The 24,461-nt window shown below is 33.5% G+C and overlaps 1 protein-coding gene across 1 annotated transcript; it reads left to right on the top strand.

Annotated features, from left to right (window-relative positions):
- Window positions 1–20,153: 20,153 nt before the first annotated feature.
- Window positions 20,154–23,543, top strand: LOC132273736 (WAT1-related protein At1g21890-like). Its single transcript, XM_059774783.1, has 7 exons — window positions 20,154–20,429; window positions 20,563–20,625; window positions 20,716–20,832; window positions 22,163–22,403; window positions 22,649–22,807; window positions 22,916–23,067; window positions 23,193–23,543. Exons 1-7 carry the CDS (start codon window positions 20,215–20,217, stop codon window positions 23,359–23,361), a joined length of 1,116 nt encoding a protein of 371 aa, XP_059630766.1. The 5' UTR covers window positions 20,154–20,214; the 3' UTR covers window positions 23,362–23,543.
- Window positions 23,544–24,461: the final 918 nt, after the last annotated feature.

Here is a 24,461-nt window from a genome sequence, read left to right as displayed (position 1 = left end):
TGTTCTTGATGGCAATCATGATTAAAGTTGAGAATAGGATGATGCAAAAACAATTTCAACACACTAGCTATAGAGTAGTAAACATTTTCATCATCTTCTAGAGACTGTCCCCCTCATGTCTAAATATTGGTCACATTTCAAAATAAATACAATCCTAAATATTGGCCGTATTCAAAAAATTTCATCTCCAACTCCGACCAAAATTGATATGGGTTGAAACATTATGACTAGTACAGTCTCCATATATATAAACATGTGTATACACACGCACACAGCATATATATATATATATATATACACGCACACCGGGCACACAGCGCACACATATATATATATACACGCACACGGGACAGTCAGGGCATATATATTTACATATATATATATATGTACGTATATATAATACTTATACAAATATGAGAAAGCAGAAGAGAGAGAGAGATCGATAAGAGAGAATTTTTTGAAAACAAAGGGAAGTACGGAGAAACACACACTAACCGACTTGAAAATCCAACTGTTGTTGGCGTTTTAGTCGTCATCGCCGCTTTTGCTACAATCATCGTGTGTGTGAACGAGGAAGAGAGGGATTAGGGTTAATTGGATGGTATAAGCCTTTAATTAGATGGGCTTAGACCTTTTTAAAACAAAAATGTTAAAATTATATAAACTTAGTTGGGCTGGACTCTTTAAGGGCTGGGTTTAGTTATAAATGGTCTTTAGAAAACTTTATTGGGTTTGAACTCATAGTTATAAAGCCTTTAGGTATATTTTAATGTTTATATATAGTATTATATATATTTGTTTGTAAGCACGATTACAAGCTTTGTCACAAACATGTTCACAAACAAAGGATGTTGTTTGAGATTGGTTCGTTTATTAATCGAGTTTAAAATTTTTATTTGAGATTAATTTATTTATTAAATAGAGGAACACGAATGGAGCTCTTAGCGAGCCGAGCTCTCGTCGAACGTTTGGTTCATTTACAGCCCTAATAACAATATAATAGTATGAAATACGGAAGTTTAGTAAAAGGAAATCTAATTAAAGAATGAAATAGTAATAATAATAATAATAATAATATAGTAATAGGAAATACTAAAATTCAACAAAAGAAAATATAAGTATAGAAAAAATATGAATAATAATATAGTAGTAGGAAATATTGAAATTCTATAAAATGAGATCTAATTAGAGAATGAGATACTAATAACAATAATATAGTACTGAAAATTCATTAACAAGAAATCCAATGGAAGAGAAATACTAATACTAATAATAATATAATAGTAGAAAATACTGAAATTCAATAAAAGAAAATATAATTAAAGAAGACAATATATAATTTATTTCAATAATATATAACAACAATTCTATATCAATAATTGAAATTCAGTATTTCTGTCATTATTTTATTTAATAATATAGTAGTAGGAAATGCTAACAATAATATGATAGTAGGAAATATTGAATTTCAATAAAAGAAAATTTAATTAGAGAAAGAAAATATTTATATTAAAAAATTAAACTACCTAAATTCAATAAAAGGAAATGTAATTCGAGATGAAAAAAAATTATAAATATATTTATATATTTTATTCTAAAAAATTAGGGGGAGGGGAGACTCGAACATAGGTACACCCAAGTAGCTATGTTTTCTACCAACTAGGCAATTGGGTAATGCCCAAGGAAATATAAATATTCAAAAACTTCTTTGTTTAATTCAATAAAAGAAAATCTAATTATAGAATAAAATACTAATAATAATAATATAGTAGTAGAAAATACTAAAATTCAATAAATGAAAATCTAATTAGAGAATAAAATATATAATATTAAAAAAAATTATTTAATAGTATAATAGTAGGAAATATTAATACTAATAATAATAATAATAATATACCAATAGGCTTGTGGCCTAACGATATAAGGCTCCTACTTTCCAAAGGGAGGTCAAGGGTTCGAATCTCAGTGAAGACAGTGTGTGTGAGTCCCAACTAGGAAATAATAATAATAATAATATAGTAGTAGTAGGAAATCTAATTAGAGAAGTAAATATATAATATTTAAAAATGGAATTACTAGAATTCAATAAAATACAATCTAATTAGAAAAGGAAATATATAATATTAAAAAGAATTATTTAATTCAATAAAAGTAAATCTAACTAGAGAAGAAATAATAATAATAATAATAATATAGTAATAGAAAATACTGAAATTCAATAAAAAGAAATCGAATTAGAGAAGAAAATATATAATTTATTTCAATAAATACATAACAATAATTCTATATCAAAATATACCAATAAAATTCTGAGCTAAGAATTCTACATTTAAAATTATTTTTATACTTAAATTTTTATAATTTATTTTAAAAAATTTTAATGTTATTTATTTAAATAATTAATATATTTTTATAATATAATTTTTATATAATAAATTACTCTTTTATATATATATATATATATATATATATATATATATATATATTTTTTTTGGTTCCTTTATAATTTTTCATTTTACAGTTATACACAAACTTCCGCTCATGTGCATTGCACATGTGTTTTACTAGTGTGTGTGATATATTGTTTGAACATTAAAAAAAATCGAAATCAAATAAAAGAAGTAGTGTAAAAATGAATATGGCAGGGAATGAAAAGGCTAAAAAATTGTGCAACTGGATTTTCTACCTTTCTTATTGAGAAAACTTGTACATATAGAGTTTTACTACAATGAATTTTGACAAATATTGACAGCTAACAAATCCCAAAATTATAGCTAATCAAACTAATGTACAAGTTACAAGTAAGGAAGTATATTTCCAGATTTGATTTTCAAATATGTATTGTTGGTCTATTGCTTTAATCAAGCTTTCCATGATTGTCTCTAATACTTCCCCTCAAGGTGGAGGGTGTATGTGAGTAATGCCCAGCTTGCTGATGAGATAATGAAACTGATCCGTACCCAATGGTTTTGTAAAAATGTCAGCGATTTGTTCAGTGGATCGAATGTAACAAAGAAAAATCAACTTGGACTGAATTTTGTCACGAATGAATTGACAATCAAACTCAATGTGTTTTGTGCGCTCATGAAACACTGGATTCTCGGCAATGTGAATGGTTGTTTGGTTATCAGTAGAGAGTGATGGATGTTGTGTGGGAGATACCAAGGTTATTCAAAAGGTATTGCAGCCATTGAAGTTTAGATGTAAGTGTTACCGTGACATGATACCCTGCTTCAGGGGATAAGTGTGCTTCTTTGTTTTCCATGAGATGGGATTAGAGCCAAGGAGAACACAAAAACCAGTGGTAGAGTGACGAGTTGTGGGGCATCCTGCCCAATCAGAGTCACAAAAACCTTTCAAAGTGAGTGAGGCTGAGGAAGAGAACATTATCCATGGAATGTGAGTATCTTGCATGAATTGACTCAAAATGTGAACTGAATATACAAGACCAGGTTTAGTAATTGTGAGGTAGATAAGACGTCCTATTAGGCGATGATAGGAAGAAGGGTCTGATAACGATGTACCATCAGTAGGAGTCAAATGAAGATGTTATTCTATGGGAGTGGCAGAAGGCTTAGCAATAAGTAATCCTGCATCTTTAAGGATGTCCAACGTATATTTTCGTTGGGAGAAAAAAATACCTTGCTGGGAACGCGTAACCTCAATACCAAGAAAATATTTTAGTTGCCCAAATTTTTTTTTGCTAAAAAATGTTTTAATTGCTGAATTGCATAAAAGTCATTACCAGTAATGATGATGTCATCGACATACACCAAGACAAAAGTGGAAGATTGCCTTATTATCCGGGTAAACAAAGAGTAATATACTTATGATTGGGATGATCTAGCATTATGAAGAGCGTGGGAAAACTTTGCAAACCATTGGCGAGAAGCCTGCTTCAAACTATAGAGAGATTTATGTAATTTGCAAACTCGAGTCTCCCTTGTCGAGCAAAACTGGGTGGAAGAGTTATATACACTTCTGCATCTAAATCACCATAAAGAAATGTGTTATTCACATCAAGTTGATGAATAGACCACTTTTTAACAAAAATAACTAATAAAAGAGCTTGTACAGTAACAAGCTTGGCAATGGGGGCAAAGGTATCACAATAATCAAGCTCTTCAACTTGTGTGAAGTCTTTAGCAACTAAGTGAGCTTTGTATCTTTCAATGTTGCCATCAGAGTCATACTTGATTTTAAAAATCCATTTACACCCAATAGGTTTCTAATTGGGTGGTAAAGGAGCGAGGCTCCATGTGTGGTTGTTTTCAAGGGCAGTTAGTTTTGCGGTCATAGCATCACACCAGTAGGGTATCTTGATTGCTTGGGAGAATGACTTTAGCTCTTCGTTGGAGGAGATGGCAGACACGAAGGCTTGATAGACACCTAAAAGGTTAGTATATGTAATATATTGATCAATTGAGTTAAGGATACTGGTCCGATTGGAAGTTGCTAGAGTAGATAGTGTAGAATTAGTGACCGTCGAACAATGATAATCTTGAAGATAGGTTGTTTTCGTCATTCTCGAGTGGAATGAATGGCAGGTGGAGGAATGGTGATTATAGGAATGTCTTCTTGGGATGAATGTACTGGCTGATTTGATTGGGTGTTAACAAGAATAAGAGGAGCAAACCTTTGTCTATGGTATGTTCGAATATTAGGAGGACGCTTTGTTTGATCCTGAGGTAATTCCATTGGAAAGGAAGTTAGATTTCTTGTAGTGGGTGGATGGGGGCACATAATCATATTGTGGATGATGCTCAATAGGTAGTGGGATGACTAGTGAGAGCTTGGAAATTGAAGTAATATCTTGGAAAGGAAATATAGCTTCATAAAAAACATCTCTGGACACATAAATTAATATCTTTTGCTTTTGATATCATATATTGGTCGGCATCCTATTTGGGCATAGGGATATCCAACGAAGACTCCGGGTTTTGCACGTTGATCAAACTTGAGTTTGATATGAGCATTATGAGTGAAAACTAGGCAACCAAAAACACGAAGGTGAGAATAAAGAGGTGGCTCAGAGAACAATACCTCATGAGGTGATTTGTTTTATAACAACGGTATGGGGTTTTTATTAATTAAGTAAGTAGCAGTGAGTATGGATTCTCCCCAACAAGAAAGAGGTAAGCTTGCCTGAAGTCTTAATGCCCGAGTTAACCTCTAAAAGGTGCCGGTGGTTCCGCTCTACAACACCATTTTGTTGGGGTGTGGACACACAACTGTGTTGATGAATGATGCCATTTTCAGAAAAGAAATCTTGCATTTCATTTGACAAAAATTATGTGCCATTGTCAGAACGGACTTATTAAATTTAAGAAAGAAACAAGTCCCCTTCACCAAAATAGATGTTTTATCTGACAATAGAAAGATTTTAAATAATATTTCGTGTCAGACTTAAAACGCATGAGGTATACCCAAGTACATTTTGTAAAATGATCCATGATAGTCAAGAAGAAACGTGCACCACTAAAAGATTGCTGAGAAAAATTTCTCTAAATGTCAACATGAATTAATTGAAATGGCTTATTAGATGAAATAGAACTAGTAGGAAAACTTAATCTTGTTTGTTTTGCCTGTGGACAAATATTACGAACATATTTATTGGAAAAGGAGATTGAGGGAATATTCTTAGTTAATTCAGATAAACGATGATGAGAGAGGTGTTCAAGCCGCCAATGCCAAATGTCGATGGTGGGTGTGTCGGTGATGAGTCGTGCAGAAGGGGTTTGAAGATAGTAGAGGCCGCCATGTGCACTACCTAGTCCAATCATCTTCTTCTCGGACAGGTCCCGAAACACACATCGATCATGGAAAAATGTTACTAAATACGGATGAGTTTTTGTGAGTTGACTGATAGATAAGAGATTAAACCTAAATGAAGGTATATGGAAGACATGGTTAAGTTGGAAGGCTGGAGAAAATTTTACAGTTCTAATATGAATGACTTGTGCATGTGAACCATCAGGTAATTGAATATAAGTGGAGCAAGGTGAATATGATGAGAAATATGCCAAAGATGAGCACATGTGATTGGAGGCTCCGGTGTTAATAATCCAAGCAGAGTCTAATGTGGTGAGTGCTATACATACCTGCTAAGTTTGCTTGGGGATTGATGTTGCCTGAAGAAATCATAGCAAGAATTTTGTTTTATTGCTCCTATGTAATGAGTGATGGTGAGACCAGTATCCGTTCATCAGATTGAAGAGGTCTTAAGGGAGATGGCCATGAAAAATTATGGTTTCGAGGAGGGATCCATGATCTATCAGTGGGAAAACCATGAAGCTTATAGTATACATCTCTGGTGTGATTGTTGTAGCCACAATAATCACAATGCAAATTTGATTTTCCATTGCGACGATTGTCCCTTTCATTATTTCGTTGGCTATTGTGCGACCGGTTAGATGAGTGTGCACTTGCATTAGTATGATTTATGGAAGAACTTTTAACAATATTAATGGCTGTTGGGTTGACAGAAAGTACTGCAACAACTTCTAGTGCATTGACAGAGGGGGACAAAGAGTGGATTTCTTGATATTTTTCTTCTTGTCAAACTAAAGCATAGATCTTTATGGCATTTGGGAATGGATCCATGGAGAGTCGAATATCGGTCATAAAGCCACTAGAGAAATTCCATTACACAGTATTGTTGCTATTGAGTTGAATTTCCCTTTTTATGTCCACAAGTGCAAGGTTTCACCAGCGTTAGTGAGTTCAACTAATCCCATAATGCTTTCATCTTTGTGAAATAAGTAGAAACATAGATATCTTCTCATTTTAGAGATGTAATCGATTGCTTGAGTTGATAGATTTTTGGCGCATTTGCTTAAGTGAAGCGATCGCTAAGATCAATCCATATTTCCCTAACAGTCTCGGTGTAGAGTACGTTTGTCCGAATTTCGCTGTCTGTTGAATTGAGGACCCATGAACTCACCAAATCGTTGCATCTCTGCCATTGTTACAACACTCTGGCATCATCAGTTGGTGGTTTAAGGGTATCATTAACGAACCCAAACTTATTCTTTGCGCGGAGCACCATCATCATGGCACGAAGCCATGTGCTGAAGTTGTCTCCCATGAGAAGTGGAGAGACAAGGACTGCGGTAATAAATAAAGAAGGGACCGTGAGGATCGTTGTTAAATCCTTGGTCATTGGCATTAGGAGCTTCGGTATTTGCCATGAAAGACAGATCTTTCACTGCTCTAATACCATGTAAAAACGAATATGGCAGGGAATGAAAAAACTGCAAAATTGTTTAACTGGATTTTCTATTATTGAGAAAACCTGTATATATAGAGTTTTACTACAATGAATTTTGACAAATATTGACAGTTAACAAATCCCAAAACTATAGCTAATCAAACTAATGTATAAGTTACAAGTAAGGAGTATATTTCCAGATATTGCTGGTTTATTACTTTAATCAAGCTTTTGTGATTGTCCAATAAGAACTAACAAAGTGTAAAGACATTTTAGGAAATTTTAAATACTCACTCGGTCTCAAAATAAATGTTTTATTTGAAAAGTCAAAACACTATTCTTTTTGTAACATTATCAATTTAACTTTAAACTTATAAATAGTAAACCATCATGACTCAGATTTGATAATTCATTCACTATCAATACAATATAAAATATTAAAATTTATTATCTTAATTAAAAAGTTTTCAAAGAGACATCTATTTTAAGATGGAGAAGTATAATTTCGACACTAAGTGCTAACATGTTTATCTTTCTTTTCCCGGTAAGGATGATCCTCTAGAGACAATAAATGAAATTTTGCAAGTATTGTTACTATCCTTGTTTTAATGGATTAGTTTTGTCAGTGCATACTACTTGTTGTACATGATTAGATGGGCTTGCTCTTGTAAAGTGAACAAAGGGATTTGGCGAGACTGGCCTTGCTTCATCTCTGCAACCATTCCTTCCTTCTAGCTCTCTCTTTTTCTAATGATAAAAAATAAAAATAATAGAATGATAGGACAGTGTTATATGCATCAAAAGTGCGACGTGGTTAATTATAATCACATTATGTAATAAAGTGGGACATATGTGAGGTATGTACTTAAAACTTCGTCGGCTTTGCACTTCTGTTTAATTTAATTTTGCTTTATGATACGTATCCACCTTTGCTTATTATATAATTACTATATATTTCATCAACTATAACTATGAGGTGGACTCCGCTTGCGAGGTTGACATAAAGGGTAACACTAATAGAACAGATTAATAAATATTGACAAAATAGACTGTGCAAATCATATCTACATTATTATCCAAATTGATTTGTTAGTCATCTTCTTTAGTCTGGGCATTATTTAGTGGTTATATGATAGAGTGCGCAACTCTTTGAACGAATGTATTCATATTCGAATTTATGAAAAAAAGAAAAAAAAAAAAAAAAAAAATCTTCTTTAATTTCATCATAATAGAAAATAATCATTTTTCGGTTACTGTTAAACAATCTAATAAGGATTGAAAAATGTAAATTTTGCATTATGACAATATGCATGCTTCTAATGAGTTCGAATCCTCAACCTCTCTTTTAAATAAGGAAGTTTTAATGTATCAAACTAGTAATCCAGTATTTTTGGCACTTGAAAGCTTGAACCATCTATCTTTAGACGGAGGACATATTAAAGTTTTTGATGGTGGTATTAGAGATTCTCCAAATCTAAGCCCTTCATAGAGTAATGTTCAAAAAGTAAATAAAATCCAATGGGAAGTGATGAACTTGCACTTGTTTTCTTGTGAGATTGTCTTTATTTGTTTCTATTCTCCAACAATATTTGAAGTTCCTCATATCATTCCAGTCGGCACATCAACAAAATTTTGGATGGACAAAAAATAAATAAATAAATTGTCTTTTTGAACTGTTTTTTAAAGCTGTTAAAGACTTAGCTAGTATATGTGCAAAAAAGTAAATAAATAAAAATTAATGACCTAGTATAGGGGTCAAAGTATAAGAATATTAGACCTAATGAGCCAACGCTATGGTCTTGATGACAATCATGATTAAAGTTGAGAATAGGATGATGCAAGAACAATTTCAACACACTAGCTATAGAGTAGTAAACATTTTCATCATCTTCTAGAGACTGTCTCCCTCATGTCTAAATATTGGTCACATTTCAAAATAAATAGAGTCCTAAATATTGGCCGTATTCAAAAAAATTCATCTCGAATTCTGACCAAAACTGAAATGGGTTGATACAATTAGAAAAGATCATATCATAGTATATCAATAATTGACACTACATCACGTAATCAAGTAATTTCAAAATTGTAGAGAAGAGATTATTAAAAGTTGAATTGACTTAATTTTTTTTATTTTTTTAACTCCCTTGGTAAAGTGAATTGACTTGAAGTTTAATTTTCATCTCAACTCTGACCAAAATTATAATGGGTTGAGAAGGTCAATAAAGATGACATAATATGTTAATAATTAACATTATAGTCGGACAGAACAGAATGATAAAATAGGATTCATGTAATCAATTAATTTCAAACTTGTTGAGAAAAGATTAGACGTAACATTGAGTTTTTTTTTTTTTTCTTTTTTTCTTTTTTTCTTTTTTGGGGTTAAATGAATCGACTCGAGGTTTGTTTTTTTCCCATTAATTGACTCGAAGTTGATCCACCATAACTTTCATCAAATTGGTTCTTCTGAATGTGTTTGGTTTTGACTTTTTGTTGATGATTCCCAAGTTATATATGTTTCTTGTAAGCCCTATTGTTTTTCTTCTTTTGTTGTTTTTTCCTATCATCATAACAACTTGCCAGAAAAAGAAACAATTTCATTTTAGGGTTTGTAGAGAACAGTGTGTGTGAGTGTGTGATGCCATCAAAGCTTTTCTCCTTATCCTTAACCTTTTCTCTTGTTCTGTTATTCATAGACACATAAGCTCTCATTGTCACAGCCAGTCATTTTACACTGTATATCTATGCTGTTGATGAATACGCATGCAAGATAAAGAAAGGAGGCACAAAGAAAGGAGTCATTTTATGTGTGTGTGTATATATATGAGCCACATCACTCCATGATATTGATATACATAATAATATAGTACTGTTTGATCAGACATTTTCTTGTTATTAGAAATTAGTGCTTCCTTTTTGGCTTTTTTGGTTTGGGAATTTCATTTTCAGTTCCCAAATATTGTAAGGTTGGATTCCACCTGATCTCTCACTTTGGAAATACTAGCACGAAAACGTTGGGATCCAAGTACGAAAGCACCAACTTTAGACATTGTCCCCCAAGTGCTTTCCTACTAATAAAAGAACTTCCCATTCCAAATAATACTACAGCTGAGTTACTATGAAAGGTGGGGGACAAATTGGATTGATATACAAGTGTGAAGACGCAAGTTCAAGTTTATTAAAAACGATTCGTTTGTACAAAATATTACCAAATATTAGATCCGCGGCCGTCTCTAGGGTTTCACTCTTACCTAACACATCCATTTATAAAAATAATATCGAATGTTAGGCCTTCTCAATCCCCAATTTATTCCCTCCCAATAATCTCCATAAATGGGAGATATAGACAGACCACTAATACACTTCTTTATGAAATTCTAGGGTTTTTAACTTTCACCAAATATGGCATTGTTTTTCTTTTTTTTTTTCGCATAGCAAAAAAAAAAAAAAAAAGACTCACGATTCTCTTAGAAAGACGAACTCGATCTTACAACTTCTAATTTGAAAGAAGCGAAAATACCATTATAATATTAAGTAGTTTGATAACTGTATACACTTGTGAGAAGTAATTTGTTTATAATGATTTGGCATATCTAGCACTTCCAAAATGGATGAAAAGTAGAAATGTTTTATAAGAGGGAAATTATTCACTAAATTGATGGATGACTAACTTCAATAGGGGATCGATGCATCATTTACATATGCAGTGGCTGCCCTATTAAAGTAGACCCTCTAACCATACTAGTTCTGCCACTGAGTAATTTAATGCTCATGATATGGTAATTTGGCCACCGAGTAATCTATGCCCATGATATGTTGTTGTTTATTGAGTTTGTCCAATTGAAACACATATATGTGACTGTGAGTCTACATTGTTGTGAAGTTGTAATATAGTACATGTTGGGACCAGTAACCCATATAATAATGTATTATTAAATTTTTTATTGGACTGATGTGGTATTACAAGTATGTCGTATACATATATTTTTAGTTTTATTGGGTAAGGTAAGCCAGTATATTGAAGATATAAAATTTACTATAAGTGAAGGCTCTAGTACTAGGAATAGATATAAAGCCAGAAAGGTACAAGGATCAAAAGAAATGAAGCCAGCAAAGATACATTTCGTGTTTGATATTAAATACTAGTAAAATTTATGGACTATAATTGTTCTGGTGTTACGAAATCTTAGTAGTCCAAAGGTCAAAATCATGAACCTACATAGATAGGCCTATCAAAGCATTAGTTATCAAAATGTTCTCTTCTCTAATTTGTTCTCTACTTTTTCTAGATCCATTATCATACCCTCTCTCTCTCTCTCTCTCTCTCTATATATATATATATATATATATATTTGAAGGGTATATATACCCCATATTTTCTAAAATAAGAAAAACGTGTATTCTGTGAAGCCTTTTCAAGCAAATAGGAGAGAGAGTGAGAGAGAGAGGGAGTTTAAATGGTATTTAAATGGTATGGTTTTTGCATAAGATGTTTTAAGTAAATCAATTTGTGACAAAATCAAGGATCATAATTTAGTGGTATTTCAAAAAAAAATCTTGTATTTACAAAAATGAGTGTAAATTTTTATCTAATGTAAAATAGATTATAATTGGTCAATTTCATTTATTGAATTAAGTAATTTTATATAAAACGTACACGCGGAACAAATATAGTTCTTTTTCGTTTCAATTACTACCCTTTATTTATATTAGATAGGGGGGCATGACGTTCACTTTAAAAAACAAACTAAATTGAATGCACCGAACATGATAATTGTGAGAAACGTCATTCCCACTATCAGAATAGGTGGTTGAATTAAAAATCGCACTCGCCACTTTCGTTATTGAAATCAAACGCGGTTAATCATGTGAAACCTCCAAACAGTGAGCTCTCATTTTCTCATGGAGATGGTGTCCACTCTTCATTCCACACCAATTCACAATTGGTACATGTCCGTACTCGAGTCATCCACAACCACTCACCCATAATATCATTTGGTGATAAATGGATTCGAATCTCCACCAATTAACCAAGGAAAAACAAATAAAAAAAGTGAATCTTATTGGAGAGATCCAATGGAAGATCTTCTGCTATTTATTTCATTCTTCTTTTCTTTTTAAGGTAGAGAGAAATACGTGGTTCGGCCACTTCCGTCTACATTTACAACGTGGAAAACTCAAACCTAATGAATTATATCTCTTTCATTATATTTTCTTCTCTTATATTTTGTTTGGTATACAGGAATAGAGTGAGAATGAAAATGGAATAGAATGGTTACTCTCATTTGATTGCAAATATGAAATGATGTGTGAATGGAATGATAATAACCATTCTAGTGTTTAGTTGGACAAATTTAAAACATAGAATGGAATGCATTTCAAATTGAATTATCCAAAATACTCCTCACAAATAAATTAAATTTACCAAATAATATTCTTCTATAATTTAGCTATAAAAAAAAAATAACGGCAGTTGTGGAAGGCGGCGACGATGATGGTGGAGCTGGTTATGTTGGAAGGTGACGGTGGTGGAGGAAGGTGGTGGCAGTGGAGAAGAAGCGATGATAAATGTAACAGCTCCCACCCTACTCGACACTATATTGTCCATTTTTTGTTCCCCCGGGCCAAACATCTAGGAGGTTACCCATCCTGGTACTACTCCTGCATAAGTACGCTTAATTGCGGAACCCTACCTGACACAATATTGTCCGTTTTTGGCTCTTTCGGACCAGACATCCCAGGATGTCACTCATCTTTGTACTATGTTTAATTACGAAGCCTTACCCGACACAATATTGTTCGCTTTTGGCTCCCCCGGACTAGACAACTCAGGAGGTCACCTATCTTAGTACTACTCCTACATAAGCACGTTTAACTGCGGAGCTGGTATTACTCCTGCATAGCGAATTTCTGATGGGTTTACGGCCATCACAGCTTTAAAACGCATCATCTGCTGTCAAAGATGCATAGCCAAACCGTGGCCCACACTGGCCCACCCACCCCAAGCAATATTGTCATCTTTAAGAACCTGCCAAGAGCCGAAACCCCAACCTTCGTGCCCACCCACAAGGCTTTGTTTCTAGCTAACCTGCCATTAGGCCATTAGAATACGTTGTGTCATAGAAGAGTATTGAATCTACATATAGTAATTCACATTTACCTTCCCCAAGCGATGTGAGATTATGACACCCATAGACTACTAGTGTGGTAGCTCACCTAATGTCTCACATCCACCCACAAAGGTTGTCACAATCACCCCCCATATGACCTAAAGTCCTTGTTAGCCATACTTTCGGCTGGGTTTCGGCTCTAATACCATTTGTAACGACCTATTCCACCACATGGTATGATATTTTTCACTTTGGGCTCGAGCCTGCATGGTTTTATTCTTGAGTTTTACCCCAAAATACCTCATACCAATTGAAGTACTGTACAAATTCTACATATATAGCACTTCCTTTTTCCACACCCAAGCCCACATAGGCCGCCACAAGAAACCACTGTCGTGATAACCCATAGATAATTTGGTCAGTTTACAAATTCATGTCTCCCCATGTCGGGCAACCCATGGCCAGGCAGAAGTTCCATAAATATGAAAAATATATTCATGGAAGATTCCTAAAAAGAATCCTCTAAATCACTCCTATCAATACTCTATCAGGACAACTTGAAATTAAATACGAGTTGGCGAGACAAATTATTAATGCTTAAATAAATTATAAGTAAGGTCTACAAGTGTGAAGAACATGATCCCTGAAATTTCATCAAAAAAATTTGCATACAGTCAAAAATATATATTTAAGCATACCAAAAATAACTCTACAATGATAACAAGATGATGACACATGATGACATTTTGTGTATAGACTCCCCTTAAATAATATGGTCACAATGACACTCTTAATGACACTCTTTTGATAATGTAACTATACAATTGACATAAAAATAAAAAAATAAAAATGCACAAATTGATGAAATGTGCAAAACGGAGGCAAAAAGTCAGCAATTCTTAACCTAGCGATTTGAGAATGAAGGGGAAGCAATTGGGATAAAACAAGTGGAAGACTGATTTGAATTAGGGAATGATCAACCACTTTGATACCATATTAAGAAAATTAAAATTAAGGAGAGAAATAAAGCATAAACAACATTAGGGATGTACGTGGTTCCACCACCACGGCTAATATTCACAGCATACAAAGCCTAAAGGTATGGGAGAGACTCTCTCTTTAAGTATTTTACAATAAAGGAAAGACTTATTTACTTAAGTATAGTAACATTAACACTAATAGAACTCGAACACTCCACATCTCCTTTAGGAGGGATCATACCAACTGGACTAATACCCATTGGTATATTCCATTATGTTTAATACACAAGAATTGATAACTTTAGAATTGAATGCAATATAGAATGAAATAGGGAGAATACAAATATTAGAACGACTATTTTAAGGTAAAATACTTTCAGATCTCTAGAGGTCTTTTAAGGTCTTTTGAAATTACTCTCAAGTTAAAGTTTTAACCTTACCATTCTTGTCGTCAATCGATCATTAACTCATCCAAATGAGTAAATACTAAATTCCAAAAATACCTTTATATGAAATGAAATAACATTAATGACCCTATTAACTTTATGAAATTGCCATTTTAATCGATTCTCAATGGACAAAAATACCAATATATCTAGAATAATGATATTTGTACCGATGAGTTAGGTAGAATTATTAGGCCTACTATATCTGATTGGTCCTTAATGAAGTAGAGGGTCCCACTTTCTTATATTTGGCATGCAAACAATTCTGCCTAACTCATCGCTGTAAGTATTAGTACTCATATGTCTAATACATAAAAAGGTCATTATATTCAAGCAGAACAGTCTGACCTACTTGCTAGGCAAAATACATGTGGCGGTCTAGCTTGCAAAAAATTAATCCAATTTGGCATCAACATCTCACACGTTGTCTATTCATCTTCTCTCCTCGGAACAAACTACAAACTAATATGAAGACTGACGTCCTCTTCATCATCATTCTGCCGGTTCAACACACTGTCACAACCATCACCCAACTTTAGCAATGCTCCGACAACCATCACCCAACATCCTAAAGTGGAGAAAAACTCCAGTTTTTTGCAATTGCATGGTAGGTAGTAAGGACTGAAGACTTCAGGTACGGTGTATCAGGGCTGGCACCACAAGGCCAGTGCCGAAAGTTGCAGATCTAGTTATGGTGCGCCGACGATGAGTTCTTGATCGGTTTGTGGCGTCTCAAAGTGGTAGAGCTGCCGAGAAGAGTCATCCCCAATTTGGCGTAGATCTCAGGCGAGCAAGAAATAGGCCAAAATACATTTTCCTCCACCTCACCTGAACCATCAGTTCTTGCTTCTTGATGGTGGTTTCGCCGTCCTACACCATAAGCTTAGAGAGTTTGCATTAAGGCGAGGGCCAAGTTTTATATTTATAAAAGCCACTACTACCTTCACTAAAAATATACTTAGGGTGAGTAGGGATCGTCCTAAGGGATTGGAGTCGAATTTAGTTGTGGAATCACTTTTAGGGTTAGTAGGTCGAGTGATCAAACAAATAGTTGGTTAGTTGATTAAACCAGAGAGCAAATTAAACTAAATAATTGAATGCAATGAAGAGTAAGTAAGAGAGAGATCTTGGGGTTTAGAGGTCACCACCAAACAATAATTTTCTACACCCTTAACAAGTGACTAATGAGGGAAATGTGTGTTGCAATAGTGATGTGTGTGTGTGTGTTTGGTTGATTCAATTAGTAAGGGTGACCAATTAAGTATATATTGTCTAAGCAACATGTGAAAAGCATAATATATCTAACAATTAAGTATATATTGTCTAAATAACATGTGAAAAACAAAATATATCTAGCAAGTCATTAATCATTTTATTAAGCTCACAAACCAAATACACCACAAGGTTAGAGACATATGCTACTTGCATTCAAAAGTATGGAACATCAAATAACAAGCATGTATTGTCCTCCCATCTAACAACTATGCTACCACTACACTACAATTAAGCTAATGACATGAAATTAAACTAATTAAGCTAAGGGAGAGGCACAATCCATCAAGAAATAAGCATGAACCATCAAGAAAATTACAAGAGCATTCCATTAAGCACAATGTTTTGACAATCTCTAGATCTATAGCATGAATACACATAGACATGCATCAATAACACAAGAAATAGAGACAAACACATGAACATCTATTCTAGTATACATAGACATATGGATAGAATGAAATGATCAATTGGAAGCATTAAACCGCATAAATCATTGAATAAACAAGATCTATATATATATAAGTGCCAAAACATATATTACAACACTAATCCCTCAATAATATACAAAATCAAGATGTAGAAAGCATGCTTGGGGCTAACTCTAGCCCAAGAGGATGTCTAGCCACTCATGGTAGTGCTTCTCCAACCCTCAAGGGCTAACTCCATGGTAGAGATTTGTTCCTTGGTTGATGAAGAGTCTCCAATAGTGTCTCTAGCCTCCTCCTCCTCTAAGCTTCCTCTCCAAGACTTCTACAAGGTATGATATGATATGATGTAAAAAGTAATCATTATCCTTATATAGGTAGGTCAAATGACACCCAAAATAAGCTGGGGTCGTACAACAAATATTCCCTAATGATTGGATAAAGGACAACTTTTTGTGGGCTGGAAATTTAACTTTTTCGCACTAGAAGAAGTTCGATTGATCGACCCTTGGACTTGGATCGATCGAACATGGCTGAGATCTATCGAACTGAAGTTGAATTGATCCTCAATGGCGGCGCTTTTTGGATAAAAACAAATCTGAGATATTTTGAAGATATTTTTGGGAAAAGGGTAAAAGTGGTTGATAGGGTGATACAACTAGATAAGATCAATCATTTGGATAAGGACAAGGTAGTTCGATCGATCGAAGAATGATGTTGGATCGATCGAACTTTTGAGATCTCTGAAAATGTCATCATGACTCTGATCCATCTTGAAGTGCTGAGATCGATCATGTTGGATCGATCGAACTTTGATCTGAGATCGATCGAAGATGTTGCTTTCCACCTTTTTCTTCCTTTTGCTTCCACTTGGTTCCTTTCTTTGATTCATCCCAAAATTGCTTCATTTCTGCTCTTATTTGGCTGAGTTAGCTTATTTTCGGGATAAGTGCCTGAAAATGGAAATAATACGAAATCAATCTAAAACGGTAAAGTAAGATAGATAAAGGTACTAGAATATCTAAGCTTAAGGGGTTTAAATACGCACTTTTCAGCGCTCATCACTTCTTGTAAATCTCTGTATCGCTCTTGAATTTTATTTTGGGTGGATTAATTAATTGTTCTATGTGTTTTTTTTATGTGTTATAGGTACATATTTTACTTCTTTGTATTGTGATTTAACTTATCTGTATACATAGCTTTATTCGTATAAAATACTATAAAATTAATTGTTATTGATTTCTGAATTTCAGTTTCCTCGCCTAAACCATAAGAGAGACCCAAAAGAGGGAGGTGGAACGTTGCTTAGGCCAGAGAGAGAGAGAGGAGAGACTGGAAGATGAACGCACGCACATTCTTTTTTTGTCAGCTAGACGCCACCTAGGATTCTACCTAACAAATAGGCCAAATTCATTGGCATAAATATCATTTCCCTACATAAAAATACCATTATCTATTCACACTATATAATTTATTAAATTACACATTTATATATAACGAAAAATTGATATAATGTGGAGTAATTATAAGAAGATGGGGAGTATTAAAGTGGCATGCTCGGATAATATACCTGTAGAGGTTTGGAGAACATTAGGCAATGTAGGAATTGAGTGGTTAAAGAAGTTGTTTAATAACATCCTAAAGCAAGATATGACGCCAAATGAGTGGAAGAAAAGTACTATAGTACCAATTAACAAAAATAAAGAGGATATACAAAATTATGGCAATTATAGAGGAATTAAATTAGTGGGTCATACAATGAAAGTATGGAAAAGGGTAATATAACAAAGACTAAGGAAAGAATCCACGGTATCCGATAACCAATTTGGATTCATGGCAAGGAGGTCTACAATTGAAGCTATATACTACTTAGACAACTAGTTGAAAAATATAGGAGTAAGCAACAAAACTTATACATGATTTTTATAAACTTGGAAAAAATGTATGATTGTGTCCTATGGGATATAATTTATGCGACCTCTGGAAAGAAATCAAATTCTCTTACAAATCATAAAAAGTAACCGTAATATGTATATGAATACACAAACTAAAGCTCGGTGCTAAGCCATATCCTTTTGTAATAATCTTAGACGAAATAACAAAAGAATTTCAAAACGAGATACCATGATGCATGATGTTTGCCGATAATATCGTGATCTTGGATATCTCTAAAGAAAGATTAACAAGAAAATTAGAAATGTGGAGAAATGCTCTAGAATCGAAAGAATTGATAATGTAATGATAACACTTCAAAATCAAGAAATTACTCAAAACAACCACTTTTGTTATATAGAATCGATAATACAAAAGAATAAAGAGACAAATAGCAATATAACTAGTGGGATTGGAGCCGGTTGGACAAAATAGAGATAAGCTAGTGTCATCTTATGTGATTAAAGAATAACACATAAGTTAAAGGAAAATTTTTATAGGGCCGTTATTAGACCAACAATATTATGTGGAGTGAGTGCCTTAAAAAAGAAACAAGAATAACCCGTCGAGAGTCTTAATTATTCCCGCCCCTGTCATTTTGCTCGTGGTTGCCTTCATGTGGCAAAAATCAGAATGTTAAGATGGATGAGTAAAGTTACTAGAAAAGATAGGACCACTAAAGACAATATGAGAGAAAAATTAGGAGTAGCACCCATTGGTGAAAAAATTAGAAAGAGTAGACTTAGATGGTTTGGATACATACATCAGAGACCTAGATATGCGTTGGTCAAACGAGGAAGATTAGTTGTAATATAAGGTAAGAGACGAAGAGGACGATCAAAGATAATATGGGATGATGTTATTAAAACGACTTGAAAAAGCTATATATATATATATATATATATATATATATATATATATAGTATGCGAAATGACATCTAATAGAAATGATTGGAAAGAGAGAATTCATGTGACCAACCTCATTTTTATGTGATTAGGGCAAAGATGATGATGATGATATATATACTAAAAATTGAAATTTATTATAAAAAGTATATGTTATTAATAATTTATAAAAGAAGTTGATTATAATTTTTTTATATTTATTACATATTATATATAATTTTTATTTATTTAATAAACATACCAAATACAAATTTAGTTTACAAACATTAAAACCCTCGAATTTTCCGTTCTTTATTTACATGACAAAAATTATTCAACTAATATATAATTGAATATTACATATATATATATTTGCAAATTAAAGCCTATTTATATTAGACTTCTCAAAGCTCTCAATAGACATTAGTTCAGATGGTACGTGGATGTTCGCAATCTTGCTAGGGGCACATTTTAGTGCTTTTGACTGTCTTAACTTTGATAGAGGGTGTCTGAGTGATTTTTCAAAAACTTGCATGAGAGAAATTTCGAAAAACCTCCCGAAGAGCTTGAGAGTAATTTGCCCTTTATTTTATTATCTTCAAGTTTACCAAACAAACCCTTCATCCTTTTCATATATGGAATCTCTAAGATTGTTGTTATTTGGAAATGGGAATTGTTTGTTTGTTTGTTTGTTTTATTTATTTATTTATTTATTTATTTTTGTTAATGGATAATGGCATCAGTAGGAGACTGACGACAAGTGCATCAGCCACAAGGGTAGGTGTCGTGTAAAGTTGAACCAAAATAGTGTTTTTGCCTAGTTGGTCCCTTAAAGTTTTTGCATGCGTCGAGTATAAAAAGGGACCTTCTCATTTTAGTTACTTATCACCCACAACAAACAAATACAAGCTTGTGCTTGTCGGAGAGACAGAGAGCTAGAGAAAGAGAGAAATGGGAGATCAAAAGCCAAGCGCTGGGATGTTGAGCCGAGTGTATACTAAGCTAAAACCATACCTGGCTATGATCTCCCTCCAGTTTGGTTATGCAGGGATGTACATCATTACCATGGTCACACTGAATCAAGGCATGAACCACTATGTGCTTGTTGTGTATCGTCACGCAGTTGCCACCCTTGTTATGGCTCCATTCGCACTTGTCCTCGAAAGGTCTCTCTCTCTCTCTATATATATATATGTGTGTGTGTGTGTATGTGTGAGTTTGTATTAAACATATAGAATACATAATCTTGTTATTCCCTAGTAATTGAACTAACCACATTATTTTTGTCATTTGTTACAGTAAAATAAGGCCGAAGCTCACGTTCCCAATCCTTATGAAAATAATGGTGCTTGGATTATTGGAGTAAGTCTTTATTAGAAAGGGTTACAAGTACATATTTAGATGAGGGGTATTAAAGATTATAATTTGATGTTTTATTTATCTATTTATCAGGCCAGTGATTGATCAGAACTTCGTCTACTTGGGGATGCAGTATACATCAGCAACCTTTGCATCTGCCACTGTGAATGTCCTCCCAGCTATTACCTTTATAATGGCACTTATTTTCAGGTAAAGATTCCAATATTCAAATTATGATCTTGTGTAGTGCTTTAATTTCTTGTAATAAAGGATATAAAAGAATAAAAATTTGTGGTCTGAACTTCGAAGATAGAATGTGAGAGTGTAGTATTTAGGATTCGGAAGTTGTATAACAACTCTTAATGAATTCGATCAATGAAAATTACTCTTTATTTCACTACAGAGGTTATATCACAACTCTATCGGATCCAATTAAAACTGACTTTTTATTTTATAAGATGGTTAGGTTTTTTCACCAAGTAATTCAATTTGTTGCTGTGAAAAAAAAAAAAAAAAATTATAACTAGATCAAGATGAAAAAAATAATGATAGACTTGTCTTATCATTTTAGCCACGACATTAGTGGTACTTCTAGTTGTACAAGTTTTATATGGCATGCACTGTGATATCTGTATGTAGCACAACTCTTAACGAATCTAGTGAAAATGACTCTTTATTTCATTGGGGAGGCTGATCCAAATAAAACTGACGTTTTTTTTTATTTTTATTTTTTTATTATTATTATTTTTTACATGTAATTATTTGTTGCTGTGAGAGAAAAAAAAAAAAAAATTATAACTAGATCTAGATACTAAAAATAATGATACTTGTCTTATCATTTTAGCCACAACATTAGTTGTACATCTAGTAGTACAAGTTTTACGCACTGTGATATCTTTATGTAGCACAACTATAGTTGTTGAGTTTTTATTGGTGACTGCACCAAAGTGGTGTGCTTATCATTTCCATCATGTACCCTGCATGAATAATATATAAACACGCAGAAAGGAAACGACTTCAGTGTTTGTACTATTATCTGGTTCAGAGCTGGTTCAATCTTAATGCAATTGAAAGAAACCTTCAGGGCCTGCATGAAAAACTAAATAAATAAATAAAATAAAATAAAAAATAAAAACCTAATGAATTTTGGGCCTTGTATTGACTGGTTTTTACCTACAAATTTACAAATGTATAACTTATATGAACAAATCTTTTAGGAGAAAATCAATATAAGGATCGTATATTCGAGGTTTACCTTGCAGTCTCGTGTGCCAAAAGTTCACCAGATTGAAAGGGTTTTTCATTACAAAAAAAAAAAAGAAAAAAAAAAATAATAATATATGGAGAAACTAAAGGAGAATATCATGGAGGAACTGAGTAATATTAATTATATTTATATATTAAAAAAGTCTCATTTATATATTTTTACCTTAGCATCAACTTGTAACAAGCCACTCCTGATCATATGGTGTAATTTTGCTTATAATATTATATGAACACTGCTCTTATTTATTGCATAATTTATGGTTTATCTTATTAGGATGGAGAGAGTTAATTTGAAGAAGATACATAGTATAGCAAAGATCATTGGGACTATAATCACAGTCAGTGGAGCTATGGTGATGACCTTATACAAAGGCCCTATCTTGGATATAATAGGGAACCTCGCCCAAGGAAACCACCATGCAATCGGCAATGGTTCTGCCAGTCACCACTGGGTCCTTGGCACAGTATTGCTCCTTGCTCGTACTTTTGGTTGGTCTGGTTTCTTCATACTCCAAGTGAGTTCTTTCTCAATATATTCTGTGTGTGTAGAGATGGATGGTCTGGAAATGAATTTGGGCATGGCTATAGATATAAGTGATGATATACTTACTCTAAACAAAGGGCATATATATTTCAAATTAAACATAACAGTTCTCAGATAACTGTGAAAGTCTGTTAAAGAATGTTCGATCCATTCTTTTATTCAAGCCCAATTTTTTTTTGTCACAAACTAATTCTTGTTTGGGTTTCTATGGCTCAGTCAATCACATTGAAGGACTACCCGGCACAGCTCTCTCTGACGACTTTGATATGCTTGATGGGCACGCTGCAAGGTTCAGCTGTGGCATTTGTAATGGAGCGCGACATGTCTGCGTGGGTGGTTGGCTGGGACTTGAGGCTTCTAGCTGCAGTTTATTCTGTAAGTGTCATTCTGTCCAGAAAATGTAAACATGCATCAAATTCATTTTATTGTTTACTAAGTGTAAACATGCTCAACCTTAATTAACTCCATTAATTTTGTGATCAGGGGGTGGTTTGCTCCGGTATTGCATATTATGTGCAAGGAGTGGTAAACCGTGAGAGAGGTCCCGTGTTTGTGACAGCATTCAGCCCTCTCTGCATGATCATTACCGCGGTTCTGGAGGCCATTGTTCTAGCTGTGCCAATCCGCCTCGGAAGGTATCATATACATTGCTAAATTAAATTATAAATTCAAACTCAACTGTCATATATATATAATGCTCATAGTGTGTTATATATGAACTAGCAAGAAATTGAATTGATTTACATTGTTTTGATCTCAGTTTAATTGGAGCAGTTGTCATAGTCCTTGGCCTTTACTTTGTGGTGTGGGGAAAAAGCAAAGACCCCAGTTTGAGCTCAGGAAAGATAATGAGTGAGGAAGGCGAAGCTAATGAATTGCCAATTGTGGACAAAACTAGATCAGCCATTGCTGATGGAAGTGGTAAATGAGCTCAGAAAGTTGAAGACACCAATAAAGATCCCTTAAGGAGGAGGATAAACATTGTCTCTCTTTCTCTATCTAATTTTATGAAAATATATATATATTTAGCTTTTCACTTTACCTTAGATTGAGATTCCAAATGTTCGCTTAACTTATTATAATTTTTGTCTGAGCACTGTTTTAATGCTTATTTTGTCGTTGATTTTCGGTTAACCTTTCATCATGGGAAATGTTTGAACTCCCAATATTTTGTGTGCCTTTGGTTCCGTTTTAATCAAAGTGTGTTTGAAGAAGTTAATTGGATCAATACAAACCTAATTTTCATCAACTTTTGCACAAATGACAGTTTGAATTTCTAATATTGTTGCTCTAGATCTTAGACCATTAACTCTTGGTTGGTTAGAAAGAAGTTACAAAGTTTAGTTTTCGATGAAATATGAATACTAAAAATAAAAAAAAAACTCAGACCCAGAATACAACAAGAGGCTGGAAAAAACACCTCAAACAAAGCAACAAAAAAAAAATACAAAAAAAAAAATAAAGTAACGAAACAGCCAACATACAAGCTACACTGTCAAAGAGAAGCAAACAGCTAGCAACCAAAAACAAATATTGCTATTGGCCACACCTACAAGTGTATCTCAAAGCTCCTAATTGATCCTAATTAGTCAGCTTTTGTTTGTGGAAGGAATATCAGTGACAACATCATTTTGCCTTGGGAACTCTTCCTTGGCTATCACAAGTCTTCCAATTCCCACAGGTGTGCTTTAAAAGTTGATATAAAAAAGGCCTTTCACAGGGTGGGACTTCATCCTTGACTCTCTTCACCTTTTTGTTTTACTTCCCCTTCCTTCACCATATCCATCATCGGGGTTCCATGGCTGTTGACCTCAATGCTAATGGGAAAATAAAAAAAATTAATGTGACAAAATATAAATAGGGTCTAAAATGAATGGAGTTGTCACCTAAAATCAAGTTTTGGTGTGTTAGGTTACCTAAAGTATGTGATTATGAGTTAAATGAATTGACCCTATGTGACGACATCCATGTGGTCTAACAAACTAGATGAATAGATTTGTACTTCTAATTACACATGGGGAAGGTGTTA

Source organism: Cornus florida, unplaced genomic scaffold, assembly GCF_030987335.1.
Source record: "Cornus florida cultivar Cherokee Brave unplaced genomic scaffold, ASM3098733v1 CherokeeBrave_3.0.0_Hap2_Chr09, whole genome shotgun sequence".
Classification (NCBI taxonomy): Eukaryota; Viridiplantae; Streptophyta; class Magnoliopsida; order Cornales; family Cornaceae; genus Cornus; species Cornus florida.
Note: the sequence above shows the minus strand (reverse complement) of the source record. Positions and strands in the feature narration are given on the sequence as shown.

Coding starts and splice junctions, on each gene's coding strand:
- LOC132273736 (XM_059774783.1), top strand. CDS start 20,215: ATGGGAGATCAAAAGCCAAGCGCTGGGATGTTGAGCCGAGTGTATACT. Junction 20,430..20,562: donor TTCGCACTTGTCCTCGAAAG/GTCTCTCTCTCT, acceptor CATTTGTTACAG/TAAAATAAGGCCGAAGCTCA. Junction 23,068..23,192: donor GTGCCAATCCGCCTCGGAAG/GTATCATATACA, acceptor TTTTGATCTCAG/TTTAATTGGAGCAGTTGTCA.